General features: G+C 36.3%; 1 protein-coding gene across 1 annotated transcript in view; it reads right to left on the bottom strand.

Annotated features, from left to right (window-relative positions):
- Positions 1–8517: 8517 nt before the first annotated feature.
- Positions 8518–20354, bottom strand: part of tafa3a (TAFA chemokine like family member 3a) — a 109012-nt gene continuing 97175 nt past the window's right edge. The window contains exons 3-5 of the mRNA XM_015059972.1: positions 18218–18367; positions 17319–17443; positions 8518–9436 (exon numbers count right to left, since the gene is read on the bottom strand). Of these exons, the coding sequence (XP_014915458.1) occupies positions 9425–9436; positions 17319–17443; positions 18218–18367 (287 nt within the window). The 3' untranslated portion in view covers positions 8518–9424. The remainder of the gene's footprint in view (positions 9437–17318; positions 17444–18217; positions 18368–20354) is intronic.

Raw genomic sequence — 20354 nt, 5'->3', positions numbered from 1 at the left:
TTTTTGTAGAGATGACAGTTAGATAAGTAACCAGAGAAAGTAAATACCATGTCAGGTTTATTGAAGCTCAGGCCTGTCAATGTAAAAGTTCAACCTTTGTGGAGAGGATGCACAGTCCACAAGGTAGCTCCTAGGTGCTGTTCAGGAAAACATTCGTTGTGGCATCCAGAGATCTGTGACAAGCATGTGATTCTGTGTCATGTGTATTCTTAAAATCTAACGAAAATTGGTTTGAAGGAGAGGACATATTGAAATGTGATGGGATTAACACCCTTTGAATCCCTCTTTAGCACCTCCTTCAACTTCACCCCTTCTATCAGCCAACTGTTTAATCTGAAACTCAAGCCTCGGGTTACAAAAGTCACTCTACATCTTGTCAGGACAATATTTTCACTGCTTTTTTTCCCCAGCGGCGGTGACCTTCTCATGTCTCTCTGATCTGTGCAGCAAAGACACCCAGCCCATGTTGACAGGACTGCAAAAGGCAGCCAGGCATATCTTAATCTATCCCAGCTCTCCCCAGCTTTGGCCTAGGATGTCCAAGGTGATTCTGAGGTTTGCTTTGCACATAAGAAGAGTTTTTTTTTTTTTCAACCAGATAGACGATAGACTTATCAATCCTTCTAGCAAAGGCATTGAAGCTTCAGACACTTGACAGAGCCAGAGCTGTTCTTTTGTTTTATGTTATGTAACTGAAACTGCCAATTTTCTATGACCTTTCTCCATGATATTTTCAGGCTGTGTTTATAAAATGTGTGCACACACTGATCGACTTTGCATTTCATGAAATTGCTTTAATCAAGAATAAAAGTGCCAGCATGCTAATTCTGAATTACAATCTTGAGTGTAGAAAACAAGTAATATCCACTGAAATGGTTTCATGAGAGAAAATCATGCTTCCTGTTTTCATCTGACTTTTTTTTTTTATTTATGCTGGCCGTCCTTGTTGAATCTAATGAATGAAAACCTGCAGAATGAAAACGGCCTGTGTCTCTGGATGTGATAAGGCACGTGGCAAATGTGTTTCCCACATGTCTTCATCACCTTCCACCTCTGTGGAACTATAATTGTTGTGTTTCAGCTAACTTCATAAAATGCCTTTCCTGTTGAGCTACAGCAGCACTGTGGAGTGGTGTTTGTACTTGAAAATGACAGCTGAAGGTGTGCGAACAGCGTGCCTTGCTTCTGGTGGGCCAGCCTTTGCATCTCTCTGGATCCCTCCACAGATGGAGAGGCTTGCCCCAGGTAGGAGGAGACCAAACCAAGGATATGAGACAGGGATGACCAGCCTCCCATCGGAAAACAACACAGGAACTGAGGGATTGTGGGATCTGTGATACAATAGATAATTAGTCAGGAACATCTGTTGTAGGAAGTTCTGCTGTACCTCTTGGGTTGTGGATCTTATAGCACAATTTGGCTTTGAGTGGTGAGCCTGCAGGATGAGTTGTTTGTTCTCTTTTTTTTAATTACCTGATGAACAACTTGTATTTATCATTGAGATCCTCCTTTGTTTTGACATGTGGAGAAAAAAAAACTGACTAAACAGTAAAGAGGTACTATTATGCATTTTACAGGCACATATTGCCATTTTATAGCAACCTTCAGTTGTTATGAAAATGTTGTATAGATCAATCATAACTTAAAAGAAATTTGATTTCACAATTTGATGCCTTGAATCTGTCTCTACTCTTTCTGACACGTTGACTTCAATACCTCATTACAACAATGTTTCACATTAAGCTCAGCAGACTTACATTTCCACCAGGTGTTTGCTACTTGTTGCTGCCGCTAGTCTGGAGGAGCTGAGAGCAGAAGGCGTGGGGGAAGAGGGCTCTGTAAGAGCAACTGCGTAGGCACCCACTGGAGAATCAAGGATTTCTCAAACAACCATGAAATAATCAAAGCAACACCCCAGTCATTTTTTGATGAAGGAATAATATTATAACATGATGTAAAGCCCAAATAAGTTCATTTTACAAAATACTTTCCTTCTCCTTAAAATATTTTAATATTCTCTGTTTCACTTTTCCTGTAGTTTGATAACAAAGCTAATGGTTTTGTCCTCATGTTTTACTTTTGGATTGATATCAATACATCTGCGTATATGAAAATAAAAAGTACTATAAGAAGTTTGACCTTATTTTCCTCTGCTATTGAACACAATTGTATTTACCCTTTATTTTGTGTAGACATTTGGTTATAAATCAATGTAAAGAGAGTCAATAAGCAGCTCAAACCAGAGCTACAGTTGTTACTTCAGCAAACTGTCAAGATCAAAATGGGTAGCTCATTAAGAGCTTGCACGAAATTGTGAAATAATGTTCAGTTTTACTTGTCTTTGTGTGATTTTATTATAACCGATTCCAACACACAATTTTTCTCCATTTAGATCCATGGTTGTCAGGCTAAAATATTTTCAAAATTTGAGTCAGCTTGTTATAGCTTAGTAAATTACTGCACAAACTGATGTGCAAAGCTTTACCTGTGGTGTCACCAGACTGTTCCCTCTGTCCTTTGTACCTGTATCTGTGCCAGTTGGCGCATGATGAGCATCTTTGCAGTGCAATATGTTTGATTCAGTGCTCTGCATCCACCAATTTGTCTAATTGTGGCAGCTAAATGTGTTCTCGAGCACAGAATGTCAATTTAAACTAAATCAGTCTGCTGTTTGGTGCAGGTGTAAACTGAAGAATTTCAGAGTGTTTTTACACCCTGCAAAAACATAAGTTACAAAAGCATTTTTTTGTAATTGCAGTTAACTATCTAATAAGTTTCTCCATTTATTTTGATCATATTGTTTTTAACTAAATGGTTCCACAACTAATGATTCTATATTTGGGCCCTTTAAATATTAAAGTCGTTGTACAAATTATTTTGAAATACGGTTAAGAGACATTTTTTATCACTGTTAGTTTCATTTCATGCAATTAAAACCACTACTTATACCATGGAATAGGTAATAAACAAAGAAATTGTCAGAGGAAGGCAAAGAGTTGGTAAAACAGGAGCTCCTGCTTTTGGTGATTTAAGCTGTTTGGAAATGTTCATAAAATCTACAATACACAACTCTAAATTTGCAGATGCATTTGTCACTGTTTTTCCTGTCAAATAAAATGTGGATTATTGTACAAATGTCCATTGTACAATACCCATCATGCACAAGGAGCAATGATGACAAGTGATGTAGAATTAGGAGATCTATTTTGATAAACCTTTGAGAAAAAAATAGCATTCGATTGATGGGCCATTTAACCTTTAAACGGGTAAATAAATAAAGATGCTATCATTGTATCATCATCATTAACTCTTCTGAAATGTTGTTCTGGAAAAATCCGCTTCCACTTCATTTCCCTTAGCTATTTATAATGGTCAAAAAATAAAGTAAGCAAATAAATGCAGAGTTATGTATTGAAAATGTTTCCAAGGAGAAAAAAAAAATGCAGTAGGGAATCCATCAGAATTTCATTTCGCGTGTCTGCCTCTCCCTGTCTGCCCATCCAGATAGACATCAGTTCATTGCAAACCTCGCTCCTATTAACACATTCACCGGCTGCCAGGAGAGGAAGTTAAAATTTTCACCTTTCCATCAACTCTCCTTGCCTGTTGACACCTACTCAAACTCCCACCTCTTCTCCCCCCCTGTTCCTTTGCTTCGTCTGCTCCACAAGTTCCACAAAAGATCATTTCCTTTTCAAATTACAGCAGACCCTTTCACTGACCCAGGGCCATTCAGATAATGCAGTGTGGGAACTGAGAGTGTCTCTGATGAGAGAGAAGAGCAAATGCACTGGGCAGCACTAATGTCTTGTCAACATTATACTTAGAGACTTTATCTATTGGAGCTTTATTGCACAGGGTGGTGAAGTCAGGTTCTTCAGCAACACTATGGTAAAAAGGATTGGCTGATGCTTTCTTCACAGAGAAGAAGCTGTTGGTGTATGTCAATGTACAGTATGTGATGCTGTAAAGAAATCTTCTGATAGGAAGCCCTGACAGAACGTATGAATGATTTGCCGAAGCAGCTTGCTGACTATGTTGTGATTCATAAGCTAATCGCCTCTTAGTCCAGTCAGGCATGACAAACACAGAGAGGAGGACGTGTCAGGTACATGTAGCAAGGCTTTGATATTAGAATTCAAGGTATCTACGTCTTGCCTTGAGCAGGATAATCCCATTATGCCTCAGGTCACAGCAGTACACACACAAAGATGCAAAGCTCACCTCAAAATAAACTGCCTGTAAGTAGAAAGAAATACAAACATGCATCAAAAAAGGCATCACACTGCAACCAAAACTGAATTAAAATCCCCAATTTAGGAAAGAGAAGTAACTCGGATATTGGAAAAAAGAACCCCCATATTAGGTTAGATCAAACAGCAAAGTTTTTCCCAGACAGACTTTTACAGTTCATCCAGCTGTTTGCAAGATCGAGCAGTTTTTCATTACATTCTGTCAGCTTTCATTATAAAATGAGAAAATATAATTTTGCGCGGTGTATCTGACAGTTTTTCAGACTAATTCATCCTGTCAAGAAGATGCCCGGGCAGACCCAACAGATGGTGTTTGTGTAAGTGAGCATTTTGTTTTTCGGTGTACATATTTTGCAAAGTGCAAGAACCTTCAGAGTTCAGTTCTAAATGTGCTCTGTGTTTGTGGTGCCTTTTTATTCATTTATTTACTTTAGGAGAGGGAAACTGCGACTTTAATTGGTTTATATAAGCATAAAACAGATTGTAATTGTTAATTGTTCAAATCATATAAGCAAGCTACTTCAATATTTCATTATGTACACAAGCTTGAACCTGTAAGATGAGCTCGAGCTAATATTTTGGTCTATTATTGGTCTTCCAATAAAATTGGATTGGTGAGTCATTGTCAGCCTCTTCCACAGGGATGTGTACCCATCCCTGACCACAGCTAGAAAATACCATTTTACTAATATTATTTTCTGCTTGAGATAGTCGACCAGAGGATTCTTTCCAGGAAAGAGTTACGGGAGGATTTTAATCAACAGCTTTGGAGGCATCGGTCTGTAAAAATTGCAGTGAAACCAGCTATAAACTAATAACCCACATTCTATAAAACACTTTAAAGAATTCTATTAGCAGAAGATACTCTGGACAAGTTTAATATGCAGGATAATTTAAATGCAATTTTATATTTAATAAAAAAAAAAATTGATGTTTTGAAATAAAGTGAAAACTGTTGTATTTTTGGACGGTATTAAGGCAAAATTAACGAGGCAATATTAATTTATCCACATAAAAAGTATGAATTTATGTATTGGCAGATACAATTCCAGAATTAACTAGTTAAGATCCACCATGTAACTGGAAAAAGCAATTAGAGCTGTCTTGCACTAACAATGTACCTGCTTGTATTACCATTATAGTAATTTTCAGTAACTCTTTTTACAGAAGACGGACATAAATTGAAGGTTTGAATAACTTTGCACACAAAGACAGGAATTTAAGCAGGAATACAAACCACAAAAAGAAAATATACATTTAGGAGTCTTTTCAGATATTTTTTTTTTACAACTCATTTGCACAGTACAGCCTGTCATTTCTTTCTGTGTTGTTTGTACAGTCTCTTATTACAATGCAAACATCATAGATTTAAAGTCAATGTCACATCAAACTGAAACTTTAAGATGTGGATGAGGTATAATTTAAGGTGTTTTCCAAAGCTCTGAAAGAATCATGTTGATTTGAGCAGGAACCTTGTATGCATACCAGACAAGAGAATAGCAGGTCGCTTCCACTCTGTGATTTGTGACCTCTGTCCAATTCATCAGCGGTTGAGGATGAAAAGCACATGTTAAAAGAAGCAAAAGCCTCAAATCCACTCTGATTTTCAAGCACGTTGTATGCAAAACCCATTCATCTTTTTTTGAAGGTCTTTTATGGCAGAGCAACAGAACCCAGAGGAGCTCCTGAATGAAAAGATCTTTCATTATTAATAGAATATTAGCCCACATTAAGGTGGATGACTGAAGAATTGTGTTTCAACACTGCAGGGGCTGTAAAGTGCACAGAGGTTAATTCTCTGATCCAAGGGTAGATTTGGATCATTGTTTGTAGATAGACGAGGTTTTTTTCCAGGGGACAGGAATCATGTCTTCCCTTGCTGCTCCTCAGAGCTCTGTGGTAGATTGCCTGGTCTGATTAATCTTAATGAATTATGCAAATAGCCTTTATCTCAAATGATTTAGCAATGTTTCTGTATTGTTTTATTAATGCACTTTTGAATTACTCTGCATAATCACGTAGCCTTTCCTCAGCCTGTTTGTAATTCATCGCCAGCTCTTTATTATATCCATGGTGGTCTCTGGTGAATTGCAAGCAGGAATGAGAAATTAGTCATTACTGTAATTTAATGATTTCTAACCAAACAAGACGCAACCTGGATCACTAACCATAGCAACCCTCCTCATTTCTCTCCGTCAACATCAGTCCCAGGGGTCGGATCTTTGGGAGCAACCCTTCTACGTTTTTGCTTAATTAATTATGTTCAGTATAAGAAACATTCTTAGTGAATGCACTGTTTCAATTACAGAAGGAATTGACTTACAAAATATAAAATTGGCCATAAAGTGGTAGTTTGTTGGAAGTTTAGACACAATTATAATGAAATGAAGCATTGTTTCTCCGTCACTTGTCTTTTTTGCTATCAGAATACATTTCACAGGTTGTCCTTTACACAAAGATGGTTTAGTGACCTTTATCTAGCAGCAAAAAAAGACAGCTACAGGAAAAATTTACATTTCAAAACTGTATTTTATTATCATATCAACAAAAGGGCCTGCCCCTTTTATAGTGTGACTTCCTGTCCCTACGGTGATTGTAACATGCAGCTGAAATATAAATAAATTCCCAACCGTTTTCTTCTCTCCACCCGGCTCGGCTTCCACAGAGAAGGGAATGGAGCTTCATGTTGATATCGGTAATGATAGTAACCACATTATATGCGTAAAAATGGACAGACATTTTATTTGCCCTTGGATCCCACTGATTCAGCTGGCTGGCAAGGCCACCAGGACTTAATAATCCTTCTCCATTCATCCATTATCTGCCACCGTCCTATCACACGGCACAGCCTACCTCCATCGGAGGGTTTATTTCATTTAATGCCACACTGCAGTAATGCATTATGGGACATTATTCAGAGCAATGAAAGGAGCTAGAAACTGCAATAGTTTGGTCAGTTTATTGGTAGCATTAATATTTATCTTTTTTATTTTTAACTATGCATGATTTTTTTAACTGAAACATTTAGTTTGGGGAGAAATTTGAGCAACAAAAAAAACTGTTTTCAAATGGTCATTTTATGTATTAGGGTTGGAGGCTATCCAAACCAAACCGGCCCATGTGAAAAGTGTAATTAAATCCCGAGTTGACTGTGATTAACCGCCTGTTTTGGAAAGCTGAGTTCAATTTCACCAGGCACACCCAGGCCTCAGGCCTGCAACAAATCAATCAAACCAAAGAAATTCAAGAAACGATTAGAAATAAGGCATTGAGATTTAACACTTGTCTTACAACCCCCTTTATTTTATTAGTAAAGAAAGCACTACTATTATTCAGTATTGTGTATTTTTGACTTTGTTGTTATTTATGGTGTTTGTCACATAGATTTTGCCCCATAACTTTAAACAAGTCAAAAACCCTTCAGTGTAAATGAACTGAAATGGTAACACTTTATTTGAAGGGGGTGAATAAGACTGACATGACACTGTCATGAACATGAATAAGCCTTCATGAATATTTATGACTGTTGTCATAAAGCGTCATTCGGTTAATTATGACACTTTTAATACAAAGTTGACATTATTCAAAATGTCTTTGTTATGACAACTTGACATTAACCAATAAATCATTATTGATATAAATTTGTTATAAAAGTATTACTGATTGCACTTTAAAAATCAGGTAACTTTATGTTATTAAAGGTAAAGTTTAAACAGTAATGATTTCTTGGTTAATGTCAAGTTGTCATAACAAAGACATTTTGAATAATGTCAACTTTGTATTAAAAGTGTCATAATTTACCGAATGACGCTTTATGACAACAGTCATAAATATTCATGAAGGCTTATTCATGTTCATGAAGGTGTTATGTCATGTTTATGAAAGTGTCATGACAGTCTTATTCACCCCCCTTCAAATAAAGTGTTACCACTGAAATCATTAAACCGTTCAAGACTCACTTTCAGTTTTTGTAACCACTGAATAGTAGATGTTGCACCAAAGGTGACACAATCAGTTAGTAAGACGATTACTTTTGCACATAGGCTAGGCTGGGGTAGCGTTTGTCCATTAATAATAAACTCATAATTTGATTTAGTTATCTTTGGGTCATATATAAAATGTGTTAGATGATCTGACACATTTAAGTGTGACAAAAAAAAAAAACAAGAAAATTGTAACGGGCGGAGAATTTTTTCACAATACTCCATGCATCTGTAAAGTAGACATATTTTTCAAACTGGAGGGGAACATTTTCCTTTCTGTATTTTTTTTTTTTGTCCATGGCCTATTTTTGCATTTGCTGATTTTCACATTTCCGTTCCACCATGAGATCAAACCTGATTAGCTCTGAGTGATCCTCCCCCTCGTTTTATTTCCTATAACATTTGCTCAACATGCTGAGCTCCAGCAATTCACCAATACAACACAGACTGCAGTTATTCTAAAGAGAAATGTTCATTGAATCAGATTTATTGAGATAATATTGACATTTGAAATGAATAGCAGTCACCAGGCGTTGAAAGTAACAGATATCATTAAATCATTGTTGCAGAACTCAGCTACTTTGACCTTTCATTTATTTTTATTTCCAGATGTGTTTATTATGCGTGTCTTTCAAAAGTGGTCTTTAAAATTTAAAAAGAAGAAAGGCCAGGCTTTTTCAAACCAACAGAAAATAAGAAGAGATATCTCCTCTATAAGGCTAAAAGGAATCAAAAATTCTTATGACCTCACAAAAGCCTCCACAGAGAAATGCATCAAGAGTCCCAATGCTCCTTCTGGCAAGAACATGACACAAAATTTCACATCACATGTTTTAGGGTGGGTTTTTCATGGTCTAATCCAGTCTTCATGTCAATAAATATCATCATGGTTGAGTTTTCAGGTCCATTGGATTAGAAGTATAATACAAAGAGAGATTTGGTGGGCAGCAGAGTTGAAAGAAAGCTACTGTTGATGCTAGACAAAAAGTCAAGAATCTGTTTGGCATTGCAGTCTCATATGAATTTTCTAATACTTTTCATCTTTATGTTCACTGGAATGTCCCAGACTAATGTCTGTGTTGGTCCCTGGTTTTCGCCAGTCTATAAATCCCATGGTATCCAAAACGTCCTACTTGTGTTGGTCAAAGAAACATCTTGGTTCCAAATATCTATCCAGGAAAAATATGACTATCGAGTAACCTGGGAACAAAGAGAAAGAAAAGCAATATCAGAGTAAGATATATGGCTGCAGTAGATACAGAAAAGTAACTTCTTTTCACAGCAGTTTTTCAAACCTGTTGAAAGCCAAATACTGAGGTAAAATCTTCAGGTTAAGGATTTATCAACATGAAATGAATTATGAGTCCAGGTCTTAAACGTCTTGATGGCGGTTTTTCTGTCTTCCGCATGACTTCCATGTCCACAGAATCATTTGATTGCCTGTTAAAAATGCATTAACTCTTTTGAAACGTGTCTTTGCCCTTTCTTATTGAAAAGTATCTAAGACATTATACCCTGAGTTTTTAACTATTAAGTTATAAATTATCATATTATTTTATACAAGATCAAAAGAATATTTTCACTGTTGTGTACTACGTGATTTGGTGTCTGACACTTTTAATATGGAACAAATTATCCATCTATGCTACATATTTGTAAATTTATAATTGGCTTCTCTTTGAACTTTTTGCAGCTTTCCAGTGAAAGTAGCTGTTTGCATAGTTTTAATGGAGCGTAGAGCTGCTTCAGGACATGTAATGGAATCACACTTAGTCCCTGAAGCAACATGTACTCTTGGCTTCAGTGAGATGGCCTATTGATCGGAAAAATATCCCATAGAATCACAATTCCCAAAGCAAAGTACTTCCTTTGTGAAGCAGAAGAACAACTCTTTCGTCAATGTTCAACCTAAACTGCAATAAAATATGAAATGGGCTAAATTATCAATGACATTTCAAAACAGAGAACTGATGGTTGCTAGCCTTCCACTTCAACATACTTCACTCAGTTTAAAGTTCAGGAGAAGTAAGACTGGGAAAATATGTCTTTGTAGTCAGATAGTAGAAATAAATGATCAATTTAAATGATGTGCAAATTTTAGATGAAAAGTTGATAGAATGTAATTAATATTTATATGGTGAGTTTTTAATTTGGGCAACAAGGAATGTCTCTATACTTTTGTATGTAAACTATTGTTCAACCTCTTTAGTTTTTTATGGGAAGGAGTCTATTACACTGTCTGTACACATTGACCATATAATTTGATAATCTACTTGCTCTAACGTTTTTCTTAACTTTCAGCTTTACAAAACAACTCATGCAAAAAGATTGCACATTACCTAAACATTGTTGCTAACACATTTTAAATTAAATGCATTTTTTAACCCCCCTGTTATGTTGCGGGTCAAATTGACCTGTTTTGAAGTTATTTATTTTATTATTTTTAATAGCTGGACATATTTTTTTCTGCTTGAAACTTTTTCTATTTGTCTTAATAGGTACACTCTACATATAAATTGAAGATGGTTCATTTTTACATATTTACAACCCCCGTGCATCCACATATTACATAGATACTGTTCGGGTCAACTTTGCATTCAAAATGTAATATTTTTTTTCTTTTTTTTTTTACAAAAGATCAATTTCAAGGAGAATTATTGTGTTTTTGAGTGTAGGTTTTTTGAGTGGACATCAAAAATGTAAATTGCATTCTAAATGAGTAAATTCTTGTCATTGATCCTTTATTTGTGAGAAGAAAAAAACATCTTTGAACAAATATTGATTGAAATGGTTAGTATTAGAGTTAATAATCAGATATAAAAATGTTTTGGGGGATTTTTTTTTTTGGTTTCTGACATTGCATGATTAAACACTCCATGAGTCAAATTGACCCAGGAACATTATTGCTGTACCTCAGAAACAAACATAACAGGAGGGTTAAATTTGGCTTGAGAAGTCCACTTAACATGAGAAGTGCACTCCGAGACAGACTCTACTTCTTTTATATAAAATTATACTTGGTCTCGGTTGGCAGAATTGCCCAAACTAATGAAAATCTTCTTCTGGCTAAATTACCTGTTAGACAATTTTCTCCAAGCTTTATGCTTTTACAGAAAGAAAAACGTAATAAAGTAATGGCTATGGTTTTACTGTAAAAAGTGATTTCCTAGCCAAACCTTTGTTCTGAATGAATAGATTACAGAAGGTTACTAAAATGAAACAACTTTTTTTTTATTTTTTTTTATTTGTTTAGTAACCAATGTTTGCTCTCCCATTAGCCTTCACTGTGCCGGCAACCTTTAACATATATGTGTACATTTTTTTTAAAAAAGACGCTCTGGTGCATGTAGACACATAGTATTAAACTACTATATTCACCTTATTTAAATTGTATGGGTTTGCTATTAAAGCAGGCTCTTGTTCTGACGCTGTGCAGCCATCAGCAACAGTCTCTGTCAAAGTGTGACAAGTTCAAGGTATGCATATTTCCAGCTGGTATGTTTATAATTCAAACATCTGTGGTGCTGCACATTAATGGCAGACAGAAGTCTGCTGAAATAGAAACTGCATCATGGTCAATGACTTATAGAAATGAGGAATATTATTATTCATGACATGAATATGGCATACAGCAGTGCTTGTGTATGTTTTCATGAATATTAATCTAACATATGCAATTATAAAACATTTTGTAGATCTTCAACTTTAAGCAAGATTCTTAGAGTAAGCGGTGACAGCTTAGCTGTCTTTTTGACTTTGTGATTTGCCCTTTGTGAGCAGAAGCTTTAAAGTATAAACACAAACACACACCAGCAGGTAGAAAAGGTGTTCCTGTGAGAGTGTTTGCACATTATGGTTGTTCATTAAGCGGTTGCTGGGATGTCACCAGTTGAATCAGCATGCCATTGCCACAAGCAATCAGTAGTCTGAGTAATGCAAATCCAAATTTCTACACAAGAATGATTTTTATGCTATTTACAGGTGCAGCTGATGACACTGTGCTTGCTGTTTGGGGAGCCACAATTTAATTTTCACTTCCATGCGACAATCCTCAGGCATCATGGTGTGAGAGAGGATATGGAAATGATTTGATCTCACTGCGGTTGCAGAAGCAGGCAGCAGAAATGATGTATAAAAGGCAGAAATCTTGATTGTGGAAATTATTTTACCTCAGTTTGCTTTAATCTTGATATGAACATATTTTTTTATCTTAAATGTTGCCATTAAAAAAAACATAAAGATAGGATACAACTTGTATTTTCAAGGCTTTATGGGGATAAATAATATGGAATGAGGTATAAATCAAAAGGTGTAAAACACAAGAATGTAAGGTCGTATAAAAAAAATGAGAAAGGAGTTAGTGTGATTGGATTTTATGGGTGTCTTTGTTGCTGCTGAGTAAACACCAGAGGAGTCAAACAGAAGGCCCATTTTTATTCAGAATAAAACACAATAAGAAAAGAAGCTATGCAACCAAGTGAGGTACCCAGATGGAGTGGCTTGGTGAGCATAAGTTGGTTAACATTTTAGGTGATTTGAAAAAGAATTGGTACATCTAGAGGTACCAACATTACAAATAGAATGTATACCATCAGATCCAGGGAATGCTGCATCGATGCTTTAAATCAGGGGTCTCCAACTTTAGTCCTCAGGAGCCACTGTCTTAGGTGAATCCATGTTCAGCACAACAAAATCAGTTGAATAGTTTGTCACCTCTTCAGAACTTGCAATGGTGAATCACCCATTTTATTCAGGGGTTATGGAGGAGGCATGCATCTAAAATACGCATGTTAGGAAATTTATTATCATCCAAGACAGACCAGACTCAGAGACGATCATGTTGTTGTCCGCCAATAACTATAGATTACTCTGCCACATATAGATGAACTCCAATACACAGTTCAGGGTGACAGATATATTATTTCTCTTACCTCACCATTGATTCCAATGTCTGGCAACAGATATGCCAGTTCTTTGCAAAATGAATTAGTTATAGATTTATATCAATCACTGGTCGGTCAGTGTATCAAATTATATCCCAAGTAATTCTGCTTGGTTGACCTTTTTCTTGTTAGTGAGTGCATTTTACAAAAATAAAAAATCAAAAAATTACAGAATGCTCTGGTCTTAAAGCTGGAGTAGGGAGTTTTGATAAAACCGTGGACTTGACCTGAAAATTTCAACAATACCTCAGAGGTCCCTCTCCCTACGTTTGCTGTGTGGGGAAAGGGTGTGAGCAGCATGTGCACAAGCATGTTTGACATTGGTAAAACCTTCCAGCTGTCTCTGATTGGCTGTTTCTGACAATGACCACTGTATTTATGCAAAGGTCTCATAACATTGTGACAGTTTAAAAAAAAAATATTTAAAAAATATCCTTTTGTAAAAGTTACCTACAACAGCTTTAAGAAATATATAAGATGTAAAAAAAATCTAAGATGAAACCAACATATATTGTTGTACATATATGCACTGGAATAAATATGTCTTCCACTGTCTTGATACAATAAAACTTGTCAGATTTTATTTTTTATCTAGAATATTTTTCTCTAGCTCTATACAGTATATTCAGGCTCTGTTTGGTAATACAATCTTTTTTTTTTTTTTCAGTTTAAAACTGCACTGGCAGATTTTTCATACACTTTTTTTTAGCAGGTATAAAACATATTTTCATTGTGTCTTGGAAAAAATAAGTCTCTTAGACATCTATTCATCACTAACACTAACACTAACACATTCTCTGCAAGCTTCATAACACCTGTCATGTGGGAAGGATGTGTGGCTCTTTTGCCCTGTGTCCTCTGATTGATAGAAAGCAAAAAGCGGGAGCGACTGAGGTTATAATTCTTGACATCACCAGCAGCAGGACTATAAAACTAGCTGCTCTTAGAACATGTACAGAAAGAAGGAACAAACAGAGCTTATCGAGCAGGGCCTAGAGGGTGTTAAGATGTCGGATTTACTGATGTGACTTCATGAGGTGAAACAACACAACCATTTTTTATCAGCAATGCCACTAATGGGACATCTGGAGGGATTGATTTGCATCTCGGGATAAAGAAGGCATTGAAAGTGAGAAGTTAATTGATATCCAAAACATCAGTTTTGTGGAACACAAGAAGATTCTGTTCAACTATAAAAAAAACAAAACTAAATAAAGTCTATCGTTAAATAAGCAAATGAAAACAGAATTTCAAAAGATTCTTCTGAGAACCAAGAAATCTTTTTTTACTTGTTTTTGTTCAACAGAATCTTTGAAGACACTGGGAGCTTTGGTGTCATTCCACTAAAAACTTAAGGTTAGAAAACCTAAAATACATCACAGACCAGTATTTGCTTTTCTTGGTTGTGCTTTGGCATGCATTCAGCAGTTATTTGTTATGGTCTAAATGACAACAGGGGTGATTAAAGAACTTAAGCCACAGCTTTGTAATCTTTGTAATCACCCAAAAAAATTTACTAAGGGTTTTGACAGATCTAGAATTGATTTCTAATGACGGATGCCTTTATTTATACTTGCTTTGCATATTAATTAACTTTACAAAACATCTTCCTTTTAACGTAATGTTGAAAGAACTGCTTAACTGAAGCTAAATGAAATTTCAAAGGGAAGGTTTGTTCTCTGTTCTCAAAACGTCCGTGTCTCTGTGGCAAATATGAGGTGTTGAAATACACCTAATCAACTTACTAAATTTAATTTCTAGAGCTACACAATCACCTGAATCCCACTTTTGGTGAAACATGAATGTGTGCAATATTACAAGGCCGGAAACATGACTGTGGATTTATCACAAATGTGCTTTTTTGCAACAGCTACTCCCAGTGCTACATGTAACATTATTATCTCAGTTGCATGCAGACAAGATAACTAAATACATTTAACACAGTCTCTGCAGAATTCAGCTATGGATTTCTGTATGCCATAATTTTTGCTTTCAAATTTTCAAACATCTGACAATCAGTTAATTTGACGTTTTGTCAATATGCTGTTTTGTTAATCATCTTAAAAAGGATAAAGCAGAGATATTCCTAAAGGAGCTTGTATATTCCATTTAAGTCAAGTCCAATATTAGGTTCCTTTCTTTACTAAGTGTAAATGGTGAAAAAAACATATTGATCTTTCTATTATTTATTTATTTATTTTGCTCTAAACTATGTGTTGAATTTTCATTGGTTGGAATTTGTATCTGTGTAAAAGACTCCATGGAAACAGACACAGCACCAGCATCACACTGGAGACTGTGAGCCCCGTTTTCAGACAGCCCTTGTGTTCATTCCTCAGAAGGATGTTAAGTGTCCAGGAAGTTTAAGTACAGAGCCCTCTGGCAAACACAAGCCATCCCTCGCTGGCTCTCTGTGGGAGGCAGTAAGGCCATGAGCATGGAGCGACCCCCGCTGACTCCCTAATCAATAAAAGAGTCGAGGTTCTGACGGGTTCTACTAGCCACCTGGACCCCTGCTCATCTGTGCCTCTGTTTCTGCTTTCCCGTGGCTGTAACAGAGGGCATGAATTATTAACCCGGCTAAAATAAAAAGCTCTGCTTCATCCAGGCCTCCTGTATCCATGAATAATGGATGAGGCAGCTCAACTACTGGCTTTTGGTGAGTCAAACCGTGGTCTATGATAGATGGGGAAGGGTCTTATGTGTTCCCCTCAACCACACCTATCCCCTCACCTACCATCCACTTTTGGTCCAGCTCATCCAACAAAAACCTGAACACACATCCTGACAAGTTTCATTAATTTAGAAAGGAGTTTTAGCTTGAGCACCGCTGCACTCTGCCAGTACATCCCACTCAACAATTGTGCGTCATGGAGAATTTTGTATTTCTTTGTCCTTGGATGCCTTGTTTAGCTTTTCGTAGAAATCAGTCGTGGTCAAAGGCAGTTCAACGACAGAATCTGATTTTCCATCTCAGCTAAAAGTAAAACCTTGGAGAGATTGATTTGGATGAAATAGCTCAATGTCATAATGGTAAACTCGTGTGTACAGTCACATTTTCTATTACAGAGGTGATAATAGATTTTTTTCATATGCTTTATCACTCCATGTCTAATGTCTCACTTAAAGCTGGCTGCAGTAGGTAACATTCATAAAAATATGTATTGTTCTTGTTTATGTCATGACAGCAGAATATGAGACAGATAATCTGTAAAAAAAAATCAAGCTTCTTTGCCTCGTCCCTGCAGTCATAGAGTTACCTGCGGAAATACACTGCACCAGGCCAAAAGCAACCAATCAGAGCTAAGAGGAAGGTCTTAGTGCTGAACAAGGCGTAGGCCATTTTAAATCTTACTTTTTTTCAGCTGAAGACATTTTTTTTGTTTGTTTACTTGCATGGGTGGTTAGGCACACTATGAAGCTAAAAAATACAGTCTGTCAATTTTCAGTTTTCTAGCAGAAATAAAGGAGTTAGATGAAAACTCTTGTAGAAAAATTGCTTTAGATCCTCCCCTCAGTTTTACTGTGGGGTTCTTGGCAGACACTTTTACACATTTCCTGATTTTTGTAATGCCAGGTATTGTTGAAATACTGTTATAGTCAGTTGCTGCCATAATCACAACTTCACACTAAGAAATTTTTTCCCAAATTAACTTTTATGCGCAAGAAGAGTATTGGCTTTGGATTTCCCTCTTTCTTCTGAATTGTTCATAACTAAATCTTCATGTCCTAAATAAATCAGTAAATTACTGTAAGAGAAATACAATAAAATAACTATAGTTAAACATCTTCAAAAACCAGGGGCAATGGCTAAATAGATAGACATTAACTCCTGTGTTTCCTGTGTTTTAAGCCAACAGCATCAAGTCACACTTCACTGACTCTCCCGTTTCCCCCCCTGCCTACTCTGCACTGCACTCATCTGAGGCTAATAACACAATCTCATAGTGTTCTTCTTAGCTTCAGTTCCATTCCTTTACTCAACCTCTTCAATTATTCTAGAGTTTTATCCTAGGCCATTAAATTGGGAGTAATTTTTTCTGACTCTTAAAACCTAAAGAATACATCTTTATACTTGATGCAAGATTACCACCAATCATTTCCTTAAAAATGTGAATACAATTAAAAAATGAACCCACCTTTGTTGTCTTAACTTTGTTTCCTGTACTGCAGCTCCATCCTTTCAGATCTGGTAGCACTTTACACTCTTCTCCATCCATGCAAGGATGCATCTGGCACCACCACTTCTGTGCAACTATTGATGCTGTGATGAAAACAAAGCATTTTAAAAAATGCTGTACTATAAGCAATTATGCTGTTGTTGTCTGAAAGCAGAGCACAGTTCTAGTCTGTTTGTAGCAGCCACAAACCGATTAAGTCTCTGTGTCCATTTCAGTGATTGAATTGAGTATTTTTGATGTCAAGCATCCATGGAGATCTGTCATTTCTGCCCAAGTGTGTTTTCAGGTCTGAATCACAGACATGGGTGAATGTCAGGATAGTGAGTGTTGTAAGTAGGTGTGAGAAGGATGGTTGTGTGCACTGTAGGAGAAAGGTTGCATGCAGTCAAGGTCTTCTGCTGCTTTGAAGAAGCCTACAGGGGAAAAACACTTTCCCATGACATTTCCAAAGTGAGTAGAGAACTGTCAAAATCGAGCCCTGTCAGGGCTGTTACACTAAAAGGAGAAGATGGGGATCGATTCACCTGTAACTGAGGACACTGCTGACATGATATTAAATGACCTGGCCATCTGTCTGCTCTGATGGGCATGTCTGTTGTAGCTTCAATGGCAGACAAAAGGGTTACCGAATGAACTGCCTGAAGATTTGATTCAGAAAATGGTGACATCTCAAACAATATACAGAGCACAAAAGTCTCTTTGTCTTCTATGCAATAAACTTCTCATGCACAAATGAACAGCAAAACACTTGCCTGAGCCACACTGACAGGTAAGACAGCTTTGCTCTGTGTCACATATTTCTAATCTTGTGCCATTCTGGAATCATTACCAGAACTGTAATGAGAAGTCTGGCATACCGTCTACACAAGATGGAGCTGCTCTCGTTGTTCCCGCCACCTGTCCAGGGAAGCAGGAGCATTTGACAGTCTGGGATCTCTCTTCGATCTTGTTCTTGTTGCAGCATCGGTGTGCAGCAATTACCTCACAGGTTCCAGCTTTCACGTGTACTGGAAGCACAAATACAGGCAGTGGTTAGAATGCCTGTGACAGATCTTGCAACATGTTTCACAGCACAGTAATGCATACCAACTACAAATTTCAGTACAGTGTCTAGCAAAAACATGTTTGTTTGTTTTTTTTTTATTTCAAATTTTGTCTCGTTACAACCAGAAATGCTTGTATTTTAAATGGAGTTCATATTTTAGAACAAGAAATGTAATGACCATTTCTGAAGTGGAATGAAAATGATACATAGATTTAAACTTTTTTTTTTATAATTAATAATCTAAAAAGTGTCAGCCTCCATGAATCAAGATTTTGTACAACTGCTCTATGTTGCATTTACAACTGCAGGAGTTTGAATTATGCTTGTATACATTGTCAGCTTTGGACATGTAAATTACTGACTTATTTTTTGTGCATTAGTTCTTTGAAAAATAGCTCTATTTCAGTTAGAATGAAAAAAAAAAAAACATCAAGTCTGAACTTTGACTGGGACATTATAACACATAAGTATGCTTTGATCTAAGCCAGGGTCTGCAACCCTTGTCCTTGATATCTAATGTTCCAGAAGTATTAGATACAACCGCTCCTCAATGCGCCTGAATCAAATGAAACATCTTGCATACTGAATAGGTAATTCAATAATGCAGCACATTAATATTGTTGCACAAAATACTGAATAATGAAACAATTTAAGGGGGAGTTTTCCTAAATTCAGGTAACTGCACAATGTCTACATTGCCAAACCAAAATTAAACCATTAAGAATAAACTAAAAATTTCATCTAAATTGCATGATGAGGTGCTTTATGCAAACGAACAGGTCTCTTGTTTCAAACTAGATAATTTCACTAAGAACTGATATATGACATATGTTCTTATTTTTAGGCTTCATAAACTGATGGAATACCAAATAAGTTTGTCCTAATTTCTCAACCTACTGAAAACATCTTTTTGGCTGCATCTTCCCAGATTGTATTTTAGGTTTGCATTGTTAACTTATGTCTTGGCTACACTACCATTGAGAAATCATTAATTATTATTATTATGACTATCACTGTGAAGTATCAATTTATTATTACCAAGCATAAGGGGATAATAGGAGCTGGAGTGCACTATTGACAATGTGTCTTGAGGAGCATTTAGTTTATATTCCTCCTTGAAATTTGTCCACACAGTGTAATAAAATTGAAAAATCTAAGAAATAACAATATCAACAAAGAGAAGTAGAAAAGAAAAACAATCAGCATCGTAAAGATAAAAGATACATGGAGAGAAAACACAGGTGACTGGATTACAGTAAATACAGGTTTTATTTAAAAGGAATGTGACATAAATTTCACTTTGATCATGTGAAAAAAAATTAATAAAATTCATCACTCTCTTTGGGAAGATGGCTCGTGTCTAGTTATTGGGCAAACAGTTGAAACACAGCTTTAGTCTGTATTCTATGGTCTCATTTCATTCAGTTCATGCATTATTATGCATTAATCATTAAAGATCCATCTACATATTTAAACCAAAAAATGTTGCCACTCATCCTCTCTCTCTTATAATGTACAGTCTAAAACTGTCTGTCCTATTTTCCTTAGTTTTTTACTTTTTGCAAGAGACACATATACCTAAGGGATATTTTAGAAAAAGCACTGAGTACAAATATAATAAATCAAGCGTTAGACTCCTTAAAGTGTTGAATGCAATGTACTTTGCAGACCGTACCATCTTAAAAATATATTTTTAAAGATTATGAACGTCTAACACTTGAATGCATTATTTTGACTGTGCAACATACATATCAACCGCTATGTAGGTCAGTGGTTCCCAAACTTTTTCTTCTGCGACCCCCCCCTATGGATTACAAATGGCTGTCTGGTTGAAATGACGCGTGTGATGGGGTAGGGGGCATCGACTCTTTTGGGGGCAAAATGAATGTACGAAGCTGAAAATAGACACCAACATCGGTAGCCTACTTGTTAAGCTTAAGGTTCTGTAT

This window comes from Poecilia latipinna, unplaced genomic scaffold (assembly GCF_001443285.1).
Source record: "Poecilia latipinna isolate Pla-1442-1.1 unplaced genomic scaffold, P_latipinna-1.0 Scaffold66, whole genome shotgun sequence".
NCBI classification, from domain to species: Eukaryota; Metazoa; Chordata; class Actinopteri; order Cyprinodontiformes; family Poeciliidae; genus Poecilia; species Poecilia latipinna.
Note: the sequence above shows the minus strand (reverse complement) of the source record. Positions and strands in the feature narration are given on the sequence as shown.